Source organism: Microtus oregoni, unplaced genomic scaffold (genome assembly GCF_018167655.1).
Source record: "Microtus oregoni isolate MIOR12 unplaced genomic scaffold, Mior012 000010F_ref0000083, whole genome shotgun sequence".
In the NCBI taxonomy this organism is placed as follows: domain Eukaryota; kingdom Metazoa; phylum Chordata; class Mammalia; order Rodentia; family Cricetidae; genus Microtus; species Microtus oregoni.
In genome coordinates, this window is record NW_024543069.1 from 36,830,420 (window position 1) to 36,857,576 (window position 27,157).

General features: G+C 36.5%; 1 protein-coding gene across 8 annotated transcripts in view; it reads right to left on the reverse strand.

The window, feature by feature from the left end:
- Kiaa1109 (KIAA1109 ortholog) overlaps positions 1 to 27,157 on the reverse strand; it is a 184,260-nt gene that overhangs the window by 134,612 nt on the left and 22,491 nt on the right. For all 8 annotated transcript variants that reach the window (XM_041659586.1, XM_041659591.1, XM_041659589.1 and 5 more), the window contains exons 7-15: positions 26,237 to 26,423; positions 23,919 to 24,000; positions 23,336 to 23,529; positions 21,952 to 22,031; positions 20,126 to 20,276; positions 14,216 to 14,372; positions 13,766 to 13,844; positions 8,888 to 8,979; positions 3,626 to 3,743 (exon numbers count right to left, since the gene is read on the reverse strand). In XM_041659586.1, coding sequence (XP_041515520.1) covers positions 3,626 to 3,743; positions 8,888 to 8,979; positions 13,766 to 13,844; positions 14,216 to 14,372; positions 20,126 to 20,276; positions 21,952 to 22,031; positions 23,336 to 23,529; positions 23,919 to 24,000; positions 26,237 to 26,423 — 1,140 coding nt within the window. The remainder of the gene's footprint in view (positions 1 to 3,625; positions 3,744 to 8,887; positions 8,980 to 13,765; positions 13,845 to 14,215; positions 14,373 to 20,125; positions 20,277 to 21,951; positions 22,032 to 23,335; positions 23,530 to 23,918; positions 24,001 to 26,236; positions 26,424 to 27,157) is intronic.

The window sequence follows — 27,157 nt, forward strand, 5'->3', positions numbered from 1 at the left end:
GCACCATCACCACCCAGCTTTTCTTCAAGTTTCTAACTGTTAACTTAGAGACAATAATATTGTTTTTTTTAGAGTTATATGAAGAAAATATAAATTAATGAGCTTTGTAAATGCCAAAATGTTACATAAATCATTCCTATTATATCAAGGTTCACTTTATAAAGTCCATTTCCATCATTAATAAACCTTCTTTATTTACACCTTCAGATGGTATTAATTTCTGATGTCCTTCCATCTCAGATGCAGTGGAAGGACCATAGTTTACTCTAGCTCAACATAAACAATGTTTTGCACTGTTTCATTTTATATCTAGTATGTCTATCGATGTACTTGAGATTACTAATTAAAACAAGAAAAACCTAAGTGATATGTCCATAAGTTCTCTGTGGGCAGAAATCATATTCAGTAATTGTTTTAAATTATTATGAGACTTGGAATGTCTAGTAGAAGCATCTATCTATCATATGTTTACATTGGTTAAAAGCACAACATGAATTTAGTAAAAAACAGAAATTCGAATCATTTAATAGCTCAAGAAATGAATGTAGTTTCTAAATAAATTTATTCGCCACCTTCTATTTTAACAAATCTTAATGTTTTTCTTCAGTAGTAATTGAAATGGTATAAATCGCTAATTTCCACTTTAATAAATCTTAGATTTTAAAACCTTATTTGAAAGTTTATAATATCATCATACAATATTATCTTCACACCAGCTTCTATATTTTTACTGATAAATATTAAGAATTGGGGTGAAAAATATTTTTCACACACATAACAGAAACTTTATTAAGTTTCTGCTACAAGAGACAATAACTTCAAACTGTTTAACAGAAATCCCTGTTCAACTGAGAGGCCAAATGGGTCCAAGAAGGATGAAAATTAAATACTTAATCAAAGGCCCTATAACATCACCTACCACCTAACACCACAGTGGTAGTAAGCCAAGGAAGACTGCTATAGCAAGTAACCTACTGCGAATGTTAGCAGTCACACAGCAAGAAGTAACTCTGTCTTACAGAAGACTACGGTACAATAACCAGAGTCTAAGAAGTGATTGCCAAAACCATTTTTATTAATATCTGTAACAAGCACTTGTTGCACTTTAATAGCACTTTTTTCTTCAGATCAAAAGCTGCTCACATTACCAGATGGTCTTATCAAATAATGTGATTAAAAAAATGAAGCACTTTCTTTATGACCTAATTCATTTGTGCAAGAAATTTAAAAATTATAAAGACAGTAAGTTAAAAATTAATCTGAAAAACACACTAACAATTTACTTTAGAACTAAATTGTTAACTGGGCGGTGTAGTGCACGCCTATAATCCCAGCACTCAGGAGGCAGAGGCAGGTGGATCTCTGGGAGTTTGAGGCCAGCTTGGTCCACAAAAGCTAGGTCCAGGACAGCTAGGGCTGTTACACAGAACCTTATCTCAAAATATCAGAAAAAAAGAAAACGGGAGAAAAAAAAAAAGAAAACTAAATTGTTATAAGTAATACCCCATAAAATGTCAACCAGTTGGTATTAGAGCTTTGTATCAGTCCATAATTGCCCCCCCCCCCATCATAATATTCTTAAATCAATCTATTTCCACAAGAGGCTTCAGTTTCCACCTTTCTTTGACAGCTTCAACTCCTGGGGCATAGTATTTATGATAAAGCTCTGCCCCACATCCAAATTTCTAAAGAACTATTTTACTTTATTATAAAAGGCGTAAGAATCACTGCTGGACTCATAGGACCTCAGAGAGTCTGAACTGAACCAGCAAGCCCACATGGAACCAATCTAAGCCCTCTAGATAATATGTGACAGTTATATAGCTTGGTCTACTTGCAGGACTCCCAACAATGGGAGCAGGGGCTGTCCCTAACACTGCCTGGCTTTGGGGAATCTATTCCTCGTACTGGGTGCCTTGCCCATCCTTAATACAAGAAGTGCTTAGTACTACAGCAACTTGATATGCCATGCTTTTTTTTTTATTGATTTTTTATTGAGCTTTACATTTTTCTCTGCTCCCCTCCCTGCCTCTGCCCTCCCTACTTCAACCCTCCCTCAAGGTCCCCATACTCCCAATTTACTCAGGAAATCTTGTCTTGCCATGCTTTGCTGATAGCCATGGGAGGCCTGCCCTTTTCTAAACAGAAATGGAGTAATGGATTTTGGAGAAGGACAGAGGGGAAATGGGAGGAGAAGAGGGAGGGTAAACTGTGATCAGGATGTGAAATACGTAGAAAATTTTAATTAATAAAAGAAATTAATTAACAAAAATACCAAAAGAAAAAGAGAATTGCTGTTGAACAAAGGGCATTCCCTCACACCAGCTAGAGAACTTATTTCTTGTAGATTCTGTCAACAGAGAAAACAACTCAAGCACGTGACCAAGGATATTCACTCAGGGATGAACCACTATTAATATCTACGAGGTAGCCTTTCAGTAAAATTAGTAAATTTAAAAGGTACTCCTGAAGTTACTATGCTATCATGTCTTCCAGAATCAATATAAAGCGGTCAAATGTGACAGTTATCTAAGAAATGAGAACTTAAATGGTACAAACACACTATAAAAAAGAATGAATTAAACAGGAAAAGCATAAGAATTAGTGACAAAAAAGTACAGAAAATCTGTTCTAATTAAAGAAATGTGTAATCAAGTATTTAAAAGTAACAAAACATCTAGTTTAAAGAGCAACTTTAAAGTACATTTTTTTAAATCATGAAGGTTTTTAACTCAACTCTATTTTTAATACTGCTGATGCAAAAATGAAATGCCTGAAAGAAAGTATCTGAAACTAGGAAAAGTCTTAGAAAGATTTAAATAGTAAGAAGCAGTGAAGCAAATGTTGTGTCTCCATAAAGCAGCTGTTGATCCTAATAAATCAGATCAACTCTGTGGGATGAACTTCTAGAGCCACAATCATAAAAGCTACTAGTAGTAATATTTACAACATTCATAGACCCAGACTACCTAGGTTTTTTTGGGTTTTTTTTTTTTTTTTTTTTTTTTTTTTGGTTTTTCGAGACAGGGTTTTTCTGTGGCTTTGGAGCCTGTCCTGGAACTAGCTCTTGTAGACCAGGCTGGTCTCGAACTCACAGAGATCCGCCTGCCTCTGCCTCCCGAGTGCTGGGATTAAAGGCGTGCGCCACCATCGCCCGGCAGACTACCTGTTTTTTATGAAATATGAATGCACCAAGAAGTTGGTTTTTCTTTATTTCCAACTATAATGGCATTGACATAATCCACACTAACAGAAAAGTTTGAGCTAAAATAATATATTTTACTATTTGAGTATACTGTCATAGATGATGATATAAAGCTGGAAAAGGCAGCAACTGGCTCATCAGTGCTTTATGTTTTACTAACCTGATCCAAAGCCATAGGCTAAACTAAGCTCTTCCATTTGTTTCTAAGCTCAAAATTGGTTTAATATTTTCACTGCCATTGTTTGGAATTGACGAAAACAAAAAATTTGTATTAAAATAGTTCCTTTGGTATTCTCAGCCTAAAACAAATTAAGATAGCATAAATAATATCAACAAATCCCTATATTGAATATAAAAGTAAACCTACAGAATAGAAATAAGCTCATCACAATAAATCACTCTATGTTTACCAAAAAATACCTGTAAAGAAGTTCTTCTGTGCAAAGATGAAATGGTAGGTGGCTTTATAAACCTCTAATTCACACTGCCAGGTCTGTGGCATGTTCCAAATCCTGGGGTAGCTGGCATTGATGTGAAACTGCAAAATAAATGTTAGAGCTTAAAATGTGACAATGCTAACAGCATTGGAAATGAAGGCACACACACTAGTGAGTAATTAAAATTTATTTTCCCGCTAAGCTGAACAGAAGGTGTCTGAGACTTTTAAAACTGTTGTAACACAACCAGTAAAATAAAAACAAGAAAAAAAGTAAATGAAATGATTCTAATGATACTCTGCTATACTTCTATACCAGAGCCTAGCAAAATTGTCATCAGAGAGGCTTCATCCAGCAACTGATGGGAACAGATGCAGAGACCCACATCCAAACATTAGGCGAATTCTGATGAAGGCTGCAAAGAAGGACTGTGGGAGCCAAAGGATTCAATACACACACACACACACACACACACACACACAAAAAAAAAAAAAAAAAAAAAAAAAAAAACAGCCCACAGAATCAACTAAACAGGGCTTATAGGGGCTCACAGAGACTGAAGTGACAGTCAGAGAGCCTCTATGGGACTGTCCTCTGTATACATTATGGTTGTGTAGCCAGGTGTTCTTGTGAGACTCCTAAAAGTGAGAATGGGGACTGTCTCTGACTTTTTTTTTTTTTTTTGCCTGCTTTAGGGACTCTTCCTCCTGTTGGATTGCCTTAATATGAGGGGATGCACCTACTCTTGTTGTGACTTGTTATGCCATGTTCGGCTTATATCCCTGGGAAGCCTGCCCTTTTCTGAAGGGAAATGAAGAAAAGTAGATTGGGGGAAGGGACTGGAAAAAGAGGAGGGAATGGAAACATCGATTTGAATGTAATATATGAGAGAAAAATAAATTAAAAGTAAATTTAAAAAAACAACTTGCTGTAGCAAAAGGTCAGTATTCCTGGTCAATACTCACATCTTTGAAATATTAAGCTTTGGTGTAGTCAAAATTTTCTGAGAACAAGGACTCATGCTCTAGTTTAAACTAGCTAACTAATGTAGCAGGTAATAAACCATGCCCCTAATTCCTCCTCTGTTAATAGAAGGAAGGTGAAATACCATGCACACCATCATACAACCTGATCCTGGCATTTCTGCAAAGGAAAAAGCTGCCTGCTTAAGAGTAGCAGCAATGGATCAACTCCAAAAAATCAGTCGCCCTCTTATACACAAAGGATATGGAAGCAGAGAGGGAAATCAGAGAAGCTTCACCATTCACAATAGCCAAAAACAGCATAAAATATCTTGGGGTAAATCTAACCAAGGAAGTGAAAGATATATTTGACAAGAACTTTAAGGCATTGAAGAAAGAAATTGAAGAGGATACCAAAAAATGGATGGACCTCCCTTGCTCTTGGATTGGGAGGATCAACATAGTAAAAATGGCAATTCTACCAAAGGCAATTTATAGATTCAATGCAATCCCCATCAAGATCCCATCAAAATTCTTCACAGATCTGGAGAGGACAATAATCAACTTTATATGGAAAAACAAAAAACCCAGGATAGCCAAAACAATCCTATACAATAAAGGATCTTCTGGAGGCATTACCATCCCTGACTTCAAACTCTATTACAGAGCTACAGTAATGAAAACAGTGTGGTACTGGCATAAAAACAGAGAAGTCGACCAATGGAATCGTATAGAAGACCCGGATTTTATCCCACAAACCTATGAACACCTCATTTTTGATAAAGGAGCTAAAAGTATACAATGGAAGAAAGAAAGCATCTTCAACAAATGGTGCTGGCACAACTGGATGTCATCCTGTAGAAGAATAAAAATAGACCCTTATCTATCACCGTGCACAAAACTTAAGTCCAAATGGATTAAAGACCTCAATATCAGCCCGAACACACTGAACCTGATAGAAGAGAAAGTGGGAAGTACCCTACAGGAGATGGGCACAGGAGATCGCTTCCTATGTATAACCCCAGAAGCACAGACATTAAGGGCAACATTGAATAAATGGGACCTACTTAAACTGAGAAGCTTCTGTAAAGCAAAGGACATAGTCACTAAGACACAAAGGCAACCTACTGACTGGGAGAAGATCTTCACCAACCCCACAACAGACAAAGGTCTGATCTCCAAAATATATAGAGAACTCAAGAAACTAGACTTTAAAATGCTAATTAACCCAATTAAAAAATGGGGCACTGAACTGAACAGAGAATTCTCAGCAGAGGAAGTTCAAATGGCCAAAAGACACTTAAGGTCATGCTCAACCTCCTTAGCAATCAGGGAAATGCAAATCAAAACAACTTTGAGATATCATCTTACACCTGTCAGAATGGCTAAAGTCAAAAACACCAAGGATAACCTTTGCTGGAGAGGCTGTGGAGGAACGGGTACCCTCATCCATTGCTGGTGGGAATGCAATCTTGTGCAACCACTGTGGAAGTCAGTGTTTCGGTTTCTCAGGAAATTCGGGATCAACTTCCCCTGGACCCAGCAATACCACTCCTGGGAATATACCCAAGAGATGCTCTATCATATGACAAAAGCATTTGTTCAACTATGTTCATAGCAGTATTATTTGTAATAGCCAGAACCTGGAAACAACCTAGATGCCCTTCAATGGAAGAATGGATGAAGAAAGTATGGAATATATACACGCTAGAGTACTATGCTGCGGTGAAAAACAATGACTTCTCGAATTTTGCATGCAAATGGATGGAAATAGAAAACACTATCCTGAGTGAGGTGTCCCAGACCCAAAAAGATGAACATGGGATGTACTCGCTCATAATTGCTTTCTAGCCATAAATAAGGGCCACGGAGTCTACAATAGGTGAACCTAAAGAAGCTAAGTAAGAAGGTGAACCCAGGGAAAAACATATAGTTATCCTCTTGGCTAAGGGAAGTAGACCAAATTGCCGGGGAGAAAATTAGGATCTTGGGGGTGGGGTGGGATGGGGGTAAGGGGAGATGGGGAGAGAAAAGGTAGAAGGGAAGGAGGGGGGACTTGGGGAATCAGGAGAATTGGGATAAAGGAAAGGTGGATAGGGGAGCACGGAACCACAATTCTTAGTTAAGGGAGCCACTTTAGGGTGGGCAAGAGATTTGACCCTAGAGGGGCTCCCAAGTGCCCAAGATGAGGTTCCCAGTTAGTTCCTTGGGCAGCTGAGGATTGGGAATCTGAAATGACCCTATCCTAGAGCAATATTGACGAATATCTTGCATATCATCATAGAACCTTCATCTGGTGATGGATAGAGATAGAGAGAGAGAACCACACATGAGCACTGGACTGAACGCCCAAGGTCCCAATGAGGAGCAGAAGGAGGGAGAACGTGAGCAAAGAAGTCGGGACCACGAGGCGTGCACCCACCCACTGAGACAGTGGAGCTGATCTACTGGGAGCTCACCAAGGCCAGCTGGACTGTGACCGAAAAAGCATGGGATAAAACCGGACTCTCTGAACATGGCGAGCAATGAGGGCTGATGAGACGCCAAGGACAATGGCACGGGGTTTTGATCCTACTTAATGAGCTGGCTTTGTGGAAGCCTAGCCAGTTTGGATGTTCACCTTCCTAGATATGGACGGAGGGGGGAGGACCTAGGACTTACCACAGGGCAGGGAACCTGGACTGCTCTGTGGACTGGAGAGGGAGGGGGAGAGGAGTAGGGGGAGGGGGAGAAGGGTGGGAGGAGGGGGAGGGAAATGGGAGGCTGGGAGGAGGTGGAAACTTGTTTTTTGTTTATGTTTTTTTTTCTTCTTTTCTTAATAAAAAAAAAAGAGTAGCAGCAATGTTTTACATAGCCCTATTTATCAGCAATAGCTTGAGAATTCTAACAAGTGCTGAACTGTAAGGAATACTGATTTTGATAGATTTTAATGCTAGATTTTACGTAATAATAGATTTCTGTAGTAATTTTATATTATTCATATACTAAGGCACGTTTTTATACTTATGAAATATGAATGCTCCAAAAAATAAGGTTTTTTTTTCAACATTGTTGGCATCAACTTAATTCATGTCAACAGAAAAGACTACACACTGACTCTCAGGCTAAGCCAACAAACCTGACTATTTGTGAATGCTGCTGTAGATAATTATATAAATATATATGGGTTTTTCTTAGTAATTGTGAAATTTTCTTGTAGGTTATATGTAAAATGTTAGCTTAAGGCAAGTAATTAAGAACCTTATGACATCATCTTATATAAATGAATCTTCAGTGAATACCAACCATTCAAAACAGTGGGTTTGCCGGGCGGTGGTGGCGCACGCCTTTAATCCCAGCACTCGGGAGGCAGAGGCAGGCGGATCTCTGTGAGTTCGAGACCAGCCTGGTCTACAAGAGCTAGTTCCAGGAGAGGCTCCAAAACCACAGAGAAACCCTGTCTCGAAAAACCAAATAAAAAAAAAAAAAAAAAAAAAAAAAAAAAAAAAACAGTGGGTTTTTGTGGTTGTTCTTGTTGTTACTGACTTTTCTTTTTAAGTCCCAGATTAATGAGTATCTTAATCTGAAATTTAAACTACATGTACTGTCAGACAACCCAAAGTACCATCAAAATTTTCTTCCTTTAAACTTAGTCACTGACTTGACGAAGAATAAAATGTTAAGCTCTGAGAGAAAATCCAAGCAAGCCATACATGCTCAAAAATTATTTTACTTATAATTTAGGAAAAACACATGAAGTTGAAAATTAGCATTCAAACAACTTTTGGGGCCTTCTACTTACTTCCTATATATTAGAAGCAGAGCAATAAGCCTGGTGGTGGGATGGGGAGGTAGCATATACCTTTAATCCCAGCACTTAGGAAGCAGGGGCAGGTAGATTTGTGAGTTCGAGACTAGCCTGGTCTACAAAGCAAGTTCCAGGACATCCTGGGTAATACAGAAGAACCCTGTCTCCAAAAATTTTAGGAAAAAAAAAAAGAAAAGAAAAAAGGAAGGAAGAGAAGAGGGAGCAAGGGAAGGAAAGAGAGAGACAGAGAGGGAGAGAGGGAAGGAAAGAAGGAGCAAGTGAGGGAGGGAAGGAAGGAAGGAAAGAAGCAGGGCAATAAAGGAATGCAAAGGCAGTACACAGTATCTGCAATCAACTTCTCTTCCCTAGTATGGTATAACTAAAGTACCTACTTGGCAGTTCTTAAATAAGAAAACAGATAATTTTTAATTTTACACTGAAAATTTGAAACCAAATTATAACTACTAAAAGAATACATTCATATATTTAGACTTACTGCTAACATTTCTGCTTCTAACAGGGTTCGATACTGCATGCTGGTAGTAGCATCAACATGTAATAGTTGTCCTTTAATTGCAGGAGTGTAACCTAGTAAATAGAAATATAAAACGTAAGGACTAGAATAAAAACTATACAATTATAATTTTTGTAGTAAAACCAACTCAAAAAAAAAATAATCCCTGAGAAACAGCTTAAGTATTCATCAGTAAAAGAGCTTGCTAATATAGTAAGGAATCATCATCACCATTGATATCTACTCTAGTTTGCTTTGGAGTATGAACCTACAATGCTCTCTCAGTATCCATTCAGGATGGTTCCAAGATCCCATAATTAAACCAAAATCTATGATGTTCAAGACCTTTATGTGAAATGTCAAAGTATTTCACATTATTTCATACATCTTCCACATATGCCAAATTATCCCACATTACTTACACTTAATCTTTAATGCAATGTAAACACTACATAATAACCACTAAACAGTACTGCTTAGGGAATGACAAGGAAAAAGTATACAGTACAAACTCAACTTTACTTAAATATTTTCATATTGAAGCCTATAGATATGAAGACTTACTGCATGTTTATTCTCTAAGGAATACTTTTCCTTTTTTAAAAAAAAACAACTTTATATACTTATTATGTATACAGTGCTCTATCTGCATGTATCCCTGCAGGCCAGAAGAGGGCACCAAATCTCATTACAGATGGTTGTGAGCTACCATGTGGTTGCTGGGAATTGAACTCAGGACCTTTGGAAGAGCAGGCAGAGCTCTTAACCACAGAGCCATCTCTCCGGCCCAAGGAATACTTTTCAAATATTAACACAAACTCCATACTTTTACTTTATTCACTGACTCACGTATATTATTTTTTCATCACTTTTTTCAACTACTCCCTATATAACTACGGTTGCCAAATATCATCTATTTCTCTTATAATGACACTTTCACATCAATAAATGCCATTCTCGGCACAAGCAGGAAAGTTTAAAATGCCATTTCCTTCCCTAATGAGCCTCCTTTTCTAACCAGCTGTATGTTATTATACTAAGAGTTTTATAGCATATCTACAACACACTCCGCTATAGGCTTTCTTTTCCATCCTAAATATTTGAATTTGAAAAATACTTTAGGTTTTTGTGTGTTTGGAGCCATGTGTTGTCCTTTTCATGATTCCTAAGTCCATTTGTCATTCCTAAGCTCCACAAAGTCATCTTAAAAATCCGCCAAATCCTTTTGACAACTTTTGTTACATTTTATGCATTTGGGTATATGTCTGTGTGGAGGTCAGAGGGTACCCTGTGAAAACTGGTCCTTTTTTTCTAGCATACGGGTGTTTGGAATACTGATTCCTCAATTCTCAGCTGGCCCATATTTATCTCAGTGCGCCAACATTTGTACAATAGCTATGCACTGTGAAATTACTATGTGCATTATTGTGCAGGCTAGTCTTAAGTCAACTTGACACAAGCTAGAGTTATCTGGAAGAGGAGAACCACAAGTGAGAGAAATAAGATCCAACTGTAAGGTGTTCTCTTAATTAGTGATTGATGTGGGAGGGCTCAGCCTATGGTGGCGCCATCCCTGGGCTGGTCATCCTGGGTTCTTTATAGAAAGCAAACTGAGCAAGATACAGGAAGCAAGCCAGTAAGCAGCACCCCTCCATGGTCTCTGCATCAGCTCCTGCCTCCAAGTTCCTGCTCTATTTGAGTTCCTATCCTGACTTCCTTAACAATATGAAAGGTAAGCCAAAAAACCCTTTCCTCCCCAACTTGCTTTCAGGTCATGGGGTTTCATTGCAGCAATAGAAACCGCAACTAGTAGGGCACTGGGGGAGGGGGGAGCAGAGGCAGGAGGATCTCTGAGAGTTCAAGGCCAGCCTGGTCTACCAGAGCTAGTTCGGACAGGCTCCAAAGCCACAGAAACCCTGTCTTGAAAAACCAAGTAAATAAATAAATAAAATAAAAACACGTAACTAAGAAAATGATTGACTGATCAACTTAAAAATTTTATTTTGTAAGTAAGTATTTTGCCTGCCTTTATGGATGTGCACCACGTGTGTTCATGCCAGAGAGAATGTTATAGTGGGTTGTAAACCACCATGTGGTTGGTGCTAGGAACTAAAAGGTCAGAACACTCCCATATTTGAACCATTATTAATTTTATACAACTTCCAACTTTCTTTCTCCCCTGTGATACACTGTAACTAAAGTATTTCTAACAGACTTTTCTTATCAAATAACTCCTATGAATCAGGCAGCGCTAGAGGATCTCAGATCTCTCCTTCAAGAGCTCACATGAGCTCTAGTTCTTTACAAGAAAAAGAAAGTTTTTTTTTCTTTCATATTGTTAAGGAAGTCAGGATAGGAACTCAAACAGAGCAGGAACTTGGAGGCAGGAGCTGATGCAGAGACCATGGAGGGGTGCTGCTTACTGGCTTGCTTCCTGTATCTTGCTCAGTTTGCTTTCTATAAAGAACCCAGGATGACCAGCCCAGGGATGGCACCACCATAGGTTGAGCCCTCCCACATCAAAACTTGGAGTTGGGTGGGAGTATATATTATGCCGTCTTCAGTGACTGTTTCAATGGATTATTTAAACAGAAAAGCCCAAATGCTGTAAATTTTATGTAAATATAAGAAATGAATCAACCTCTCTTTCTCGCTTTATATAGGAGCATGGATATAGATGATAGAAACAAGATAGGAGAGCTAAATAAAATAAAATATGAATAAAAAAATTAATGACAGATATCCATACTATCATTGCCATTTAATGACCTTAAAATAGAGTCTATCACTATTCTCTTTACACCAAGAAAGTGACTATGTACACAATTTCATCTTAACTCTCCTCAGTAACAAATATACTAAAGTGGGAGTTAAAAAAAGCAAAACTTAACCTAAAGCACTATTTATTCATGTTACTGATTAAGTGCCCAAATTTCAAATATGCAATGAATTATAGTAGCTCAGATGAAATTGTAGCTGTAAGAGAATTAATATTTTAATATGCGCTTTTTTTCTTTCTCAGTTACACTGTTCTAAGTACCCAGCTTAGTCTATGAAAAAAATATCTATTAATGTCACACCCTAAAAAAATTTGTGCCAGGCAGGGGTGGTGCACACCTTTATCCCCAGCACCTGAGAGGCAGAGGTAGGTTGATCACTGTGAGTCCGAGGCCAGCGTGGTCTACAGAATGAGTTCCAGGACAGTCAGAGCTGTTACACAGAGAAACTCTATCTCAAAAAAACAAAAACATTCTGACAGGTGTAAGATGATATCTACTTAATGTGCTGGCTTTGTGGAAGCCTAGCCAGTTTGGATGTTCACCTTCCTAGATATGGACGGAGCGGGGAGGACCTAGGACTTACCACAGGGCAGGGAACCTGGACTGCTCTGTGGACTGGAGAGGGAGGGGGAGAGGAGTGGGGGGAGGGGTAGAAGGGTGGGAGGAGGGGGAGAAGGGTGGGAGGAGGGGGAGGGAAATGGGAGGCTGGGAGGAGGTGGAAACTTGTTTTTTGTTTATGTTTTTTTTCTTCTTTTCTTTATAAAAAAAATTATTAAAAAAAAAAATAACCAAATTCAAAGAAAGGAGAAGTGAAAAAAAAAAAACAAAGCAAAAATTTAAGCCTATTTATCAAACAATTACTGTTCAAATTCCAGGATCTGAAGTAAGTATGAGACCTGTGATTGATATAGTATTCACTCTCACAGTACCAAAGCTTAACTAGAAAAATTATCAGACCTACAAGAGATGTGTACAATATAAGAAAAATATAGAATTACTATCTCTAACAAGTCAAAAATTGTTCTTGATAGATACTCAAATATTATGTAATCACTTAAAGTACAGGTACATTGAAATGTAAAACTATGCCCTCATCTGCTTACAAATAGGACTATCACATGATCCAGCAACCCCATTATTGAGTCTATCTCCAAAGGCAATGAATAAGTGGGCTGAAGAACCATCTGCATGCCCATGTTCATGGTAGCACCATGCACAAAAGTCATGACATGAAAACAAACTAGGTGCGGTATCCATCAACTGATGAATGAACAGAATAAAATATGGTACATATGTGAAATGGGAATCTAGCCACAAAAAAAAGTTGAATTCTTATCAAATGATAAGACAAAATGGCTCCAAATGAAAGTCATTATGTCAAGTGAAATAAGACACACAAAAAAGGATGTGATCTTATTAATGATCTCATTAGTGCATGCAACCTAAAACAAGAAAAAAATAAACACTGAGCTTATAGAAGTTGAGAGCAGAATGGTAGTTACTCAAGGCTGGGGGGGAATACTGAGAAAGGAAGGGTTAGGAGTGGGTAAAAAATGACTACTAAGTTATAGACACAAATTGTAGGCTGATCCACAGATAATGAGAATGTTATACACTTCAAAAAGCTCAAGGAAAGCTGGTCAGTATGGTAGTTCCAATCTGCAATCACAGCACTTGAGAGTCTGAGGAAGGAGCATCTCAAGTTGGGGACAAGCCTAAGCTACATAGCAAGTCCTTGCTCAGCATGGTCTACATAATGAGATGCTGTCTCCAAAAAATAAGTAAGTGCGAAACTAAACAAAAGGATTTTAAATTCTTTTACCACACAGAAGTTATAAATGTAGAAACACGTTTACTTTGACTTGAACATTGTAAGTCTATATACATGGGTTCAAACATCACATGGCACCTCATAAATAGATACACTTTTATGTATCAGTAAAAACCTAAACTATACTTAAATTAATAGACAAAAAAATTAAAATAAAACATTACTATTATTAATCTGGAAGGACTAACAAACTACATTATCATATTAATCATGTCACTAATCATTTCAGGCAAAATAATGATAACTTACCATTTTCTTCAACTGTCATTGGAATATTAATTTCTAAATATGAGCCAGCCCCTACATTTACATGTACAGCATTTGTTTCCTACCAAAAGAACAAGATTAATTACGTGAGATTTATTGTATTTATATTCCTATCATTTTACTTTTAAATTATCAAAGAAATATAATTAATAATATGAAGTATTAAAAATTTGGAAAAACAAAGGTTCAGATTTACACCAAAATTATACTAAAACAATTTAACAAAATACATAGGAAAAATTAGAAGATAACTTAAAAGTTCACTGTTATTACTATTAATCATTATTAATTTCTTTTCATTATTTGGCATTTAACAAAGTATTGTAAACATAAAATAGAAATGAAGCTAAGCTTAGAATTATGACCCAAAAATACTCTAAAAAATAATTTTCAAATTTTAAACACTATTTTCTATTATCTTATAATAAATACCCTGTTTTTAGTAAACAGCAAGTCAATGGTAGCATCTGCAATAATATTCATTCGTAGTTCAAATGCAAGGATCTGTCTTGGTCTCCCAGGCTGTGCGATCTCAGAAACTTTCAGAACTTGATAGTCAGGTGGAAAGAAAAACTTCCATAAACAATCTCTACATATCAAGGAAAAGGAGTAATGGCATATTAGTCAAACACAATCATCTTTGATAAGTAACTAAAATCTTATTTTAACCTATCATTGCTATCTCATTTGACAAACTATTTTTCCATATCATATAGATAACAATAAACTTTGAACACCTAATACACTATTACTGAGTGAAACATGGGCAGGCCCCAATCTAAGTGTATATGAGTTATAAAAACAGACTATAAGCATATCAGTTATGTAAATGATCAAGAACTGAAGAAAGATAGCTTAATTCATCATTTCTCCCTAAGCAAGTGAATTAATCTTTCTGAGAAAACCTGATCAGTTTCCTTGTGTATAAAAATAACTTATCTCAGAGAGTGGCACTGAGGATTGAAAAATACTTAACAGTATGTGACACAAGGAAGAATTTTGTGCTACTGTCACAATCATTTAAAAAATTAACTTTATTTTTATTTTATATCTATGGGTATTTTGCTTGCACATATATTGTGCATTTCATGGATGCAGTGTGTGAAGGATAAAAAAAAAACCATAAGATCCCCTGAGACAACAATTATAAACAGTTGTAAGCCACTATGTGGGTGCCGGTAACCCCAAGTCCTCTGCAAGACTAACCAGTGCTCTGAACCACCAGACCATTTCGAGACAGGGTTTCTCCGTAGCTTTTTTGGCTCCTGTCCTGGAACTAGCTCTTGTAGACCAGGCTGGCCTCCAACTCACAGAGATCTGCCTGCCTCTGCCTCCCGAGTGCTGGGATTAAAGGTGTGCACCACCACCGCCCGGCTGAGACCATGTCTTTTAATCAACATAATATCATTGAAAGGACAAAGAGCAATATATTCTAAAAAGTAAACAAGTATTTAGTCGCTGAGCCTAATATATATGTCTCCCTATATCATTTGACAAGGATGAAAGAACTTAACAAATGTTCAACTCAGAGTCTTCTATGTGGGCCAACATCAGTTTAGTATATGTTCACAGAAGGTAGCAGTGCATGACTTTTAAATAATAGGGTTGAAGGAGTCAGTAGTGACAGTAAAGACTACTTAAAATAAGAGACTTGGAAAAAGTAGATGAACAGAACAAAATCTGAAAACTGAAATTCACAGAGTTAGACTTGTCATCATTACGTAAAAATGCACAAAAATTCTGCAAATGTTCTGAGACTCACAACACACTAATCCAAAAAATACAGCACACCCAGAGCTACAGGCATTAGGCTGTAATGGAAAGAACACTGGGTAGAAGAGCTGATCTGAACCATGGCCCTTACTACTGCTTCAATACCTTCCCCACATCACACAGCCATCTTTCCATGAGTGAAGTACCATATGAACAAAGCACACTGAAAAACAAACCTTTTGATTTAAAGAGCATGAGTAAACCTTGAGATTTAATGTGCTCCAAGTCTAATTTTTAAAAACACTGGTGTTCTCTCTCAGCAGGGGAAAACATGCTAGAGAGGGTTGTGAAAGTGCATATAAATGCAGTACCATTTCTCTAAATAATACTATGATTGGTTAGTCTCTAACGTGAGTTTTTGTGTCTGGCATGGAGGCACATGCCTTTAATTCCAGCACTTAGGAAGAGGCTGATGAATCTTTTTGTATTTAAGGCAAGCCTGGTCTACATAGGTCCAGGAGGACAGCTATGTAGAGACCCTGTCTCAAAACAAAATTAAAAAAAAAAAACTTATTATGAAAATTTAACTCGGGCTTTTGAGCAAATATGTGCTGAAATTTTTAAGTATAGCAAGATTAAATATAATTTAAGAAGAATCATGGTTTATTCAAGTTAAAAAATACAAAAACATTTCATAGTTATTTTCCTAATATAACTAACTGTTCACCAGGACCCCCCCCAAAGACTAATTTCTCCTAAGATTTCTGAATACAGTTCAAATAGTGTCAGTTATTACTTCATAGAAACCTCTCATTATCAACTGATGCCACAGTGACTACAGCATCATTAAACTAAAAAAATACTACAAGAGGAAGATTAAAATCTAGTAACATAAAGTCTTTGTTTTCAAACCTGAAATTTTAGGCTCCATTGATGCTCAAATTTAATAATCTAGCATAGTAAATATAATAACATATTTCCAAGGTTTTCAAAAAATTAATCCAGATTTTGAACAACTGTCCAACAATGATATACTGAGGCATGTTATTTCAATATACCTGAAATATTAACATGAAAAGTATATAATGAACAATCAAGCAGAAGTGTTCGGCCCATTCCAGGCCTGAGCTAGTGGCTCCTCCCAGATTTCTTGGTCAGGCACCATCACACCAAGCACTACCTGAGGGTTCCTAGGCCCAGCCATGTGAGAAAAGAAAAGCAACAGCTCCGTGCCAAGCCTTGTGGCTAAGGCAGGCAAGACTCAACCAAGTGCCCACCTGTAACCCAATCAAGAGCCCTGGCACAGAGTGAATGGGCACTATTATAATGAGTACATGGTGGGAAAATGGAAAAGGCAGAATGGTTCAAGGGGCCATGTTTAGAGGTGGATCTGAAGAGGTGAGCATGGTAAGGAACAGGCTGACGTGAATAGCCTGTTAGTCACCCAAGTCTAAGGTGATGATTGAGCCTGGGCTACTGCCAAAGGCCAGTTCTGGGTCTGAGGCCCTGAAGTAGCCATGAAGGGGGCCTGTGTTGATGTCTGTGACTCCTGTGGCCACTGAGAACCATGAAGAGGCCTGTAGATGAGAGTTGGTCCCAGGGTACATGGGTGAGAGAACTAGCCCTGCCCCTCACCAGCTGTAGCACACAGGGGAACTGGCCCTGAACCCTGCCAGGGTAGCACACTAAAGCTAACCCTGTTGTTGGGGGAAGGAGGGGAGCAGGTGAGTCAGCCCTAAGGGTGCCACAGTAGGAGAACTGACCCCGCCCCTTGTGCGGCCCCTACAGCAATTGAGAGAAAGGACCCTGCACCTAGTCTGGCTAAAACAATAGAGCTGGCCCTGGTGATGTGAGTGTAGGTGAGCCAAATATGAGGAACCTGAGAGCAGAACTAGTCCTGCTTCTTGCTGCAGGCTGCACTGGGTGAGCCAGCTGAGGCAGTGCTGGAGCACTCACCCAGGTAGTGTTGATGAGGAAAAGCTAGGGAGGAGCTAACACCCAGGCCCAGAACCAGGGTTGAGTTGGCCCACCCCAACATTCACCTTGTCTGTGAACTGTGTGAGCATGTGAAGGGGACAAATCTACCGATCCAAAACTGCAGGATCTCCACAACATAGGATAACAACAGGACATCCAAGAGGAGCTCCAGCGAGAGCCCATTATCTGTGGCACAGTAGAAGCCAGAGGCCTCAAGCCAGATCAATAGCACTTGGCAAGAACACTTGTAAGTAGAGTAGAATGGACTAAAGGGTAAACTGTGTGACTCAACAGGTCACACTACGGCTTCCACAACAAGATTCTTCTACTTTTTTGTTATTGTTGTTTTTATTTTGTTTTGCTTTTTTGTTTTGTCTGGTTTGGGTTTTCTTTTAAATTTGGTTTTCTTTTGAGGGGAGGCTGCTAGAGCAGAGAAAGGATGTGAGCAGATGGGAAAATGATAAAAGTAAAAAAATAACAAAAAAATATGCTGAGAATACTTGCCTAGAATATGTTGGATCCTGGTTTTATCTCTAATACCATTTTTTAAAAAGAAGAAAGACCATATTACTTGACAGTGTGTAATTTTTCCAACAGTACTAGGTAGGGAACTCATTTGAAAGTAAAAAGTTAAAAAAAGCCAATGTATCAAGAATTAATTTCAGCACTCCATCAACAGGTTAAAAATACCTGATTCACTGAGGGACTTAGCTTATCTCTCTTTTTTCAAGAAAACTAGATCATAAGTACAAAACTAGCCTAATTCTAAGTAATGTCTACTCCAATTTCTCTCTCTCACTCACCCCCACCCCCCACAGAAATAAGGTTTCTCTATCTAACAGTCCTGGAATTTGCTCTGTAGACCAGGCTGGCCTCAAACTCACTAAGATCCACCTGCCTCTGTCTCCCAAGTGCTGAGATTAAAGGTGTGAGCCACCACCACCCAGTGTCTACTCTAATTTCTCAATGTCCCCTAATAATCAGTGCTAAATGTCTCCTAAATTCTTCAGAAGTAGGAAATTGGTCATAATATATTATAAATAAGTTATTTTAAAATGGAAGACTAGTTTAGTTTAAAAAACCTTCCAGGTAAGCAAGTATGATACTGAAGAGTATATATAGTTACTCAGGACACTAAAGCAAAAGGATCAGTTGAACCCAGAGTTTAAGACCAGGTTGAACAACAGCCCCACCTCAAAACGAACACATAGGCAAACAAAGCCTTTCTGGTACTCCTCATTACTATGAAACCCATACCTGCATTTATCTATTAATTTATTCTTTCCCTAAGGCCTTGCACATTAGGTAGGCAAGCATTCTAACATTTATTTAAAGCCTCAGCCCCTGGCTTTCTAGGTTGAGGGAGGGGTCTCACTTCATAACTCAGGTTGGCCTCTACCTCACAATTCTCCTACACAGACCCCTCTGGCATGCTGAAATGACAGGCATGAATCACTGTACCTGCCATGTCTCTTTAGTACAGAACTCTGAACTACCTACAAGACCTTCAGGGAAATTTTTTACTGTCCTTATTCATCTTTCCTTGATTAGTCATACCCCCTTCTTTCACCTTGCAAACTTCTGCTTATCTTTCATAAACCATACTCACATTCCCTCTAATAAGGCCTTCTTTATTCACTGTGCTAATCTTTAATGCTAACAGCTTGTTACAAGCCAAACTGTTCCCTAAAATTTCATGTTTAAATCCTAAGTTTAAATCCTTTAACACATGGCTGTATTTGGTGACAGGGACTTTAAAGATGAGTTTGTGAAGGGTCATCAGAAAATACCCTAATCCTGTATGGCTGGTGTGCTTCTCAAAAAAAGAGATCAACAGACTATAAGACAGGGCATGTCAAAAGAGGAGCCAACACACGTTGCCTTAGCTCCAAGAAGGGGCTGGGACACATCCACCTCTCATGATGCTCAAAAAGGACCAATATTGCTAATACCTCCAAGTGTGACTCTTGAACTCCAGAACTTGATTAAACAAGTTTCTGCTGCTGAGGCAATATCCCAGCAATGCTTTGCCATTTAATCCTCAGAAACTGCTACTGTCTTTTAGAGCCTGTCATGATAAGCCTTCCTCACTTATCATGGCTTACTAAAGCTATTGCAGTCTTTCATTTCTTAATCTATATTCCCAAAATCCCTGACTCACAGAAGGTCAGTAAATAAATCATAAATTAAATATAAAAATAAAACAAAGAAACCAGTAAGTAGGCTGCTCACTAGAGTTTGTGGTTTCTCCACAAACAAATTATTAACTGGATCAAGTGTTTAGTAAAAACTTACTTTGCTACAACATAATAGTTTTCAAAAATTAAGTAATGGGAGCTAGAGTGATGATTCAGCTGTTAAGAGCACTTGATGCTCTTCCAGAGGACCTGAGTTTGGTTCTTGGCACCTATACCAAGCATCTTACAAATGACTGTAACTCCTGCTCCAGGAGATCCTCTGGCCTCCATGGGTACCTGAGCTCAGGTGCACATACCTGAATGCATATGGATACATTAGCATACAGACACACATGAATACACATAATTAAAAAATAATAAAGATGTTTTCAAACCTTAAGCTAGTCAATAAAAACTAAAATAAAATCTCAATATACTTAAAAAAAACTATTAGAAATATAATTTACTCAAATACCTCTGTCTGTCAGCCCAGGGTCCATAATTAAAATCTGTTCCTTTACCACAAACAATATCTAGTCCCCAGCATGGAGGTAAGTCTTGTAATTTGCAATCTTCACTGCTTATTTCTCCTTCTAGATTCTCTTCTGTTTCTTCTGGAACAAGTCCTACGTTCCAAAATATAGAAAGCAATTAGTTAAAACCACCTTTAAGAAGTTTCCTTACATTAGCAGTTCAAATATTTTAATCTCACATAACCTTACAACTAAAAATTTAAAAGTTCCAGAGAGGTTGGTGGTTTTTGTTTTGTTTGTATATTATATATCAAATTTATTATATTCAAAATTAAAATTCCATGATTTTAAGGTTTTATTTAAACAATAAACTTACTGTTTATTTACATAAAGAATAACTTTTTAAAAGTATAAATAAATAAAAACTAACTAATTAAACTTAAGTTTTCACCTCAAGAAAAAATAAAAAAAAAACTGTAACTTCCAAAACAATTTAGTGAGAACTTTTTGTATTGCTCTTCACATCAGCAGGTATCAGTGTCCAGACAAACAGAAAACAGATTCTCATAGCCACTCTACACTAGATAATATTGTTAAAAGAGTCTGAAGCAATCTCGCCTTCAGTGTAGATAGAAAAGGAAGAAACATTTCAACAGCCCATATGTGTGTGTGTGTGTGTGTGTGTGTGTGTACTAGAGCAAAATTCAACAAATGACACTTCAAAAGATTACAGTGTAGTAATGAAACACATTATTAAAATTTTCAAACTGTCTCATGTTAAAATCTACTGCTCTCTCTTGTATTCTGAGTGAATCTTTTGTCCATGCATGTCTCTGTAAAATTATGTACTGATTATTTGGAAAACAGTGGTTCATTATGTTCATTTTTATAAAAATTGGCAAATTAATTCTTAAACTTTTCCTAAAACCACATGTTATTATCACTCACAGTTTCATTAGAAAAGCTGTGAATACTGGGATGCTGTCATACAGCACCAAAGTTTCCAAAATTATTTTCACATGAAAAACTATATGGTTTGCCTTGAATTATTCTTTCAAGTAAAATCAGTGTTCCATGAAGAAAAGCGAGCAGGCTTATGACTTAATCAAGTGGGTACTTTTTCTGAACTCTTATAGCACAAGTGCTCCATGACACTTCCTTCCCAGTTCATCATACCAAGTGCAAAGACTATTAAGGCTAAAAAGGTAATAAAATTGATATTTTTTATGGTTTCAACAAGGAATTCTTTTGAGAATTGACATTTTCTGTTGGACCACAATGTGTGGCAGTAACTTCTGAATACTATTGCTTCTACAATGTCATGACAAAGGGACAAGGATCCTGGTCCTGTACTGAAAACACTGACCACACAAACCACTGGGAGGCAAAAAGAACAGAAGCATGATAAAAGAGCTCAAACAATCCAACATTAGGAACTTTTCTCAAATGGAAGCCATCTATCAAACAATGAGAGTAGCTAAGTCTCAATTTTTATGTTGTGAAATCAAAATGTAATAAATTGTAATTTTTTTTCCCTCTAAGTTAAGACAAACTACCCTGTTAACACATATCCCGAGGTTTTTCTTGGGGTTATTTGTTTACAATTTTTGAGTACATCTATGAAATGCATTTGTAGGAAAGATTAGTCTACAAAACAGTAATGCAATACTCAACTCTTAAGACATGATACCTTTTTTTGGAATTTGACACTCTGTCGTGTTAAACATTTACTGATGCTAACTTTCAGAATTTTGAAATATGCATACAAGCGCATTTCCCAGAAAAAGCAGAAGCAGTCCTCTGAGACACACTTTCAAAGAGGACACACCTGGCTCATCCATGTAATAGTAGATGTCAACATCATTTGACTGCATCACCACAAAACCCTCTCCCATGAGTCTCGGTGGTCTACGAGAACAAGTGTGAAACACAACAAATTAATAAATACATCTTAGACTATAAAATGCTCAGCACTCTATTGAACAACAGTTAAGAGTGAAGAGGAAAAGGGGGGGGGCAGATAAACTACGAAGTACATGACAGATTGTATCTTTTTGGTTTGGTTTGGTTTTTTGAAACAGGGTTTCTCTGTAACTTTGGAGTCTGTCCCTCTGTCCTGGAACTAGCTCTTGTAGGCCAGGCTGGCCCCCAACTCTCCTGGGTGCAAGGGTGCAAGAGATTGTATATTTAAAAAAAAAAATTTCACACAAATACCGTAACAAATGTAACAAGTTACTGTTGTTGTCTAGTTGTATACTATATCAGGTTAAGTGATAAAAATGACCCTGAAATCTATTGATAAATTAGTTCAGGAAAATGAAAAATTGGCTTATAGTCCTCACTTTAGGTTTTGAATGAGATAAATCTATTTAAAACAGAGGCTAAATACAACAATAATTAAAAGTAAAACCAAATGGACACATAGCCACTTGGAAATCATACAGAGGAAACCCTTTCTACCATGCTAGCCAATCCTGGAAATTTTAGTTGAGTGTCAGCCAAGAATTAAAATTTGCTTTTCATAATTTCATTAAAAACTTACATTGCTGATATAAGAAAAAGCTGAAATATTACAATATAAATTTTCTATGTATATACTTAAAATTATACAACTTCAGCAAGAGTTCTTATCATAAAAATAAAAGAGACTGAGAAAGATTGGGGACTGTTATTCTAAAAACAGGTGACTTGGTGTCTGGCAGGAGTTAATAAAGGGCTGTTTCCTCAGGGTCTAGTCTATTTCTGCATAAACGTCTCACCATACTGATGAGTATAATGTAATGTTCTTCTAAATAAAACAGCTATTTGAGCACAGGAAGAAGATGAAAAGCTAGATAGGAAAAGTCAAGTGGCTATCTCAAAATTGGACCACTCTACCTTAACCAATTTTCCCAAGAGAGAGTTGTAATTAATCCCTTCAATTTATTACTTATCCTAGCCTTCTAGATACAAAAATACACCTTTAATGAGCATGTCCTAACATAAATATCAGAGGTTAATTTAATCCAAAATAAATGAGAAAGTAAAAAAATTATCATTATAATCATACAGAAACACATTGAAAAGTATACCTATTACTTTTCACACAAAAGCTCTAACAGACTGAAGATATATGTGATTGCTGTACAACTTCTACTACAGAAATGAGAAGGATACTACAGGCTCCTTATACTAGCTACAAAGAAGTTACTATTTTTATGATGTTTTCTTACTCATCGTTTTGAAGACCAACATATCTTGGACTAGGAACAAGCATTACTCGAACATTTTCAAGCTTTCCTTTCACAATGTGCATGAACTGGTCAAGATGACTTGAAGGTGGTTTTGTAGTGTAAGTTAAGAAAGCATCATCAAAGTTGATGCACAGAGTCTGAGGTTGGTAATGGTTCCCAAAGGCCAAACGTCCCTAAAAATATAAAAGAGATACTATACCAGCATAGTCATTGTTTTTCCTTAGCTGACCTAATAACCAACATTCTCAAGCAATAACTGATTCCATTTTAGCTGTATATGCTATTTAAATCATTATTTAAAATAATTATCATTTATTTAAATCAATATTCAAAGAAAATAAAGATAAGTTTAGAGCAACTTAACCACTTGTAAACAGTCCTTCAGGTTTAATAAGCACCTAAATACACAGCTGGTGTTAAAACAGTTCATTCATACCCTAAAGAAATAGGAACTAAAATGTGCAAAAAACTTTTATTTTCTTATATGGACTTTGTATTTGCAAATAATATTAAGTTCTATGGGTTAATGTGTCAAACATTGACTTAAACATAATTTACTTACTGTGCTCACATTGACCTTAATAACTGGGATAAGTGATCTCCACGAAGATGTGGGGTCTTGAGACTCTGTTTTTACTTTAACTCTGATGAGAAAAATAAAACTTACATGAAGAAAAACTTAAGGGTATAAAATTAAACTTCCTTATAACATACACACATCATGCCAACTGCATTTTCCAAAACTATCTAATGAGTATTCAAGTAAACAAAACAATAAACATGTTTATTAGCTATATTATTAGGTATTTATTAGGGATATTAAGTAACATGCCTAAAAGTATCTTTTGGCATGTAGTTTTTCATACTTTTTTACAAGCTATAATGAAATACCATCTTTCTATAATAACACTCCAGAGTAGAATATGACACAATTATTGTACTGTGATACTCATTTTATCACCCCACTTTGTAACACAACAAAGTTAATCAGCCATGTGATTTATGTAATCAAGGTATAAAGTCAGTATTAATTCTCATCACCTCTGGCCCCTGGTAACCACAATTCTACTCTATTTCTTTGAGTTTAAGATTGGGGGAGAAGAGATCTATGTTGTTGGTTTCCTTTTTTTTTTAAACATGTTTTTAAGAGTATTTTTATTAATTCTTTGACAAGTTCCGTTTTTTTGTTTGTTTGTTTGTTTTGAGAAAGGGTCTTACTATGTATTTTTGGTGGGGAAAAAAAAGGAACTTCTCAAAGATTTAAGGTTAAGAGCGCTGCCTGCTCTTCCAAGGGTCCTGAGTTCAATTTCCAGCAACCACTTGGTGGTTCACAACAATCTGTAATGAGATCTGGTGTCCTCTTGAGGAAGAGACCTGGTCAGTCATTCTCATCAACTTAGATCATGAAACCCAATAAGGACGAGTTCAACAGAACCGCCATATACGGGCTGACCATGCCTGCTTCAGCATTGCCAGGGCATAGATTTCATTTCATTCTTACTATGTAGCTGATCTCACATTCACATTTGTCCCTTAAGCCCAGGTGAGCTCAATTATTTTAAACTCCACATATAAACAAGATTATGCTAGATTGCCTTTCTAGGCTTGGCTTATTTCATAATATCTATTTTGTTGCAAATAATAAGATTTCCTTTTATAAAAAAAGGGGTTAATATTTCATACAATGGAACAATTTTCAAATTAAAAAATAAATAAAAGGAGAATCTGTGTCTAAAACATAACAGTAAGTTAAAAATATAATGAGCTTCATTTGAAAATAATAGTTTGATTTTAAAAAGAACTCCTGAATAAAACTTTTAATTTAAGTAACTTTAATATCTCTAGAAAGGGTACACAAGTCATTTCATTTCCCAATCATTTTCTAATTGTGGCTTATTTTCCAAGACTCATAATAAATTACTACGCATTGAACACTGTGTTGACTCTATTATTTTATAAGCGCCTTCTTAAAGATATTTCTTTTTCTATTAATAGATTTCCTTTTATTGATGTGTTCCTGTTCTGTCTCTTGCCCTTTCAACAACATATATATATATATATATATATATATACACACACACACACACACACACACACACAAAGATAAGTGATAATGATACATATTTTATGGCAAATACAGATTATTCTATTTTCCTTTGTAAAATTGTCATATATTTAAAGTATACAGATACAGAAAGATTTAAATATATATTTACAGATAACGAGCAGATTACAGGGAATTAGCTCAGTGATAGATTGCTCACTTAGAATGGGCAAGGCCTGGGTTCAATCCCTAGCACCACCAAGAAGAAAGAACAAAACAGAACAGAACAGAACAGAACAGAAGAAAGAAGTTACACAAGAGGTCACATGTAATTTTAAGAAACACAAAGAACACAATACTTACATGTGTACTTTGAACATATAAATATGGTGTGTGTTTATGTACACATATTAAAAGGATAAAAGGCAAATTATATAATAGTCTATGAAAATGGACTAACATGTTAAGAGATGGAACTTTTTATAAAAACTAATCTTCCATTAGTTTAATTTTTAAAAGATTATATAGCTATAAAAACAAAGGGATAAGGGCTGGAGAGATGGCTCAGAGGTTAGGAGCACTGGCTGCTCTTTAAAGAGGTCCTGAGTTCAATTCCCAGCAACCACATGGTAGCTCATAACCATCTATAATGAGATCTGGTGCCCTCTTCTGGTGTGTGTGTGTGCGCGCACGCAGGCATGCAGGTTAAATAAATAAATATTAAAAAAAAAACACAAAGGGATAAGATTCTGTTTAGGTGAACATTGTTGATGATATTCTACTAAAAAGAATTTAAATACTGTAAATTAATAAAATACAAGTTTTTATTTTACAACCTTTCGATTTTGGATTGAGTTCTTGTTCTTCCATTTTCCCTTGTCTTATCATCATCCTTCTTGGGTGGAATTATAGTTGGTTCCAAACCAAACAACTCTTGAAGACGTCCATAAAGATCCGAACGATTGTAGACATGAAATTCAAAGTCATTAACTGTGATATATAATCTGGTTTCTGCCTTTGGATCTAAAGACGCATGCCAGCAAAATAAATAAATAAATAGATAAATAAATAAATAAGTGCAAGAAAGAGAATAATGAAAAGAAAGGTTTCAATCAACTTTTCAAGAATTTTAATCAAAATATTTTTGTCAAATCTTTTCTCACAAAGTAAAACAAACTTACTTATAAGAGAGAGGACATTTGCTTCTACAGAGGAAGTTTCAAGTCATCAATCTCATGTTAACCATAGCAGGAGAAATTTACCTAGGATTTCTTTTGTTCTAAAATAAAATGTTACATTTTTGTAACATCTTTTGTAATCTTAGTCTATTTTCCACTTCTATCTAACAGATTCTACTGAATATTCTTTAAAATTGGATAGTCAGTTCAAAAATACCCTTAACTTTTAAAAATGAGTGAAAAACTTACTAACTTTCATCTTAGTAGTAGATGAAGTTGCTATGCCAAATTAAAATAAGAAGTGTCTAACCTTTCTGAAGATACCAAATTTCATCAAAACTACTTTTTTCATGTTTCTTGCAAAATTGTAATGTTCAAAAGTGTAAGCAAATATAAATTTGCAACTGTTCTTAACCTATGCAGCTAGTGATGTGACCCTTGATAGCTCAGACAAAACTAGGAAATATTATCATGAACTTTTCTATGGTATTTCATGTTCTGTTTCTTGTAAAGAATATGTGATGCTTACTATGAAAATACTGTACCATTACATATCAGTTTGTGCATTTATCCTCAAGC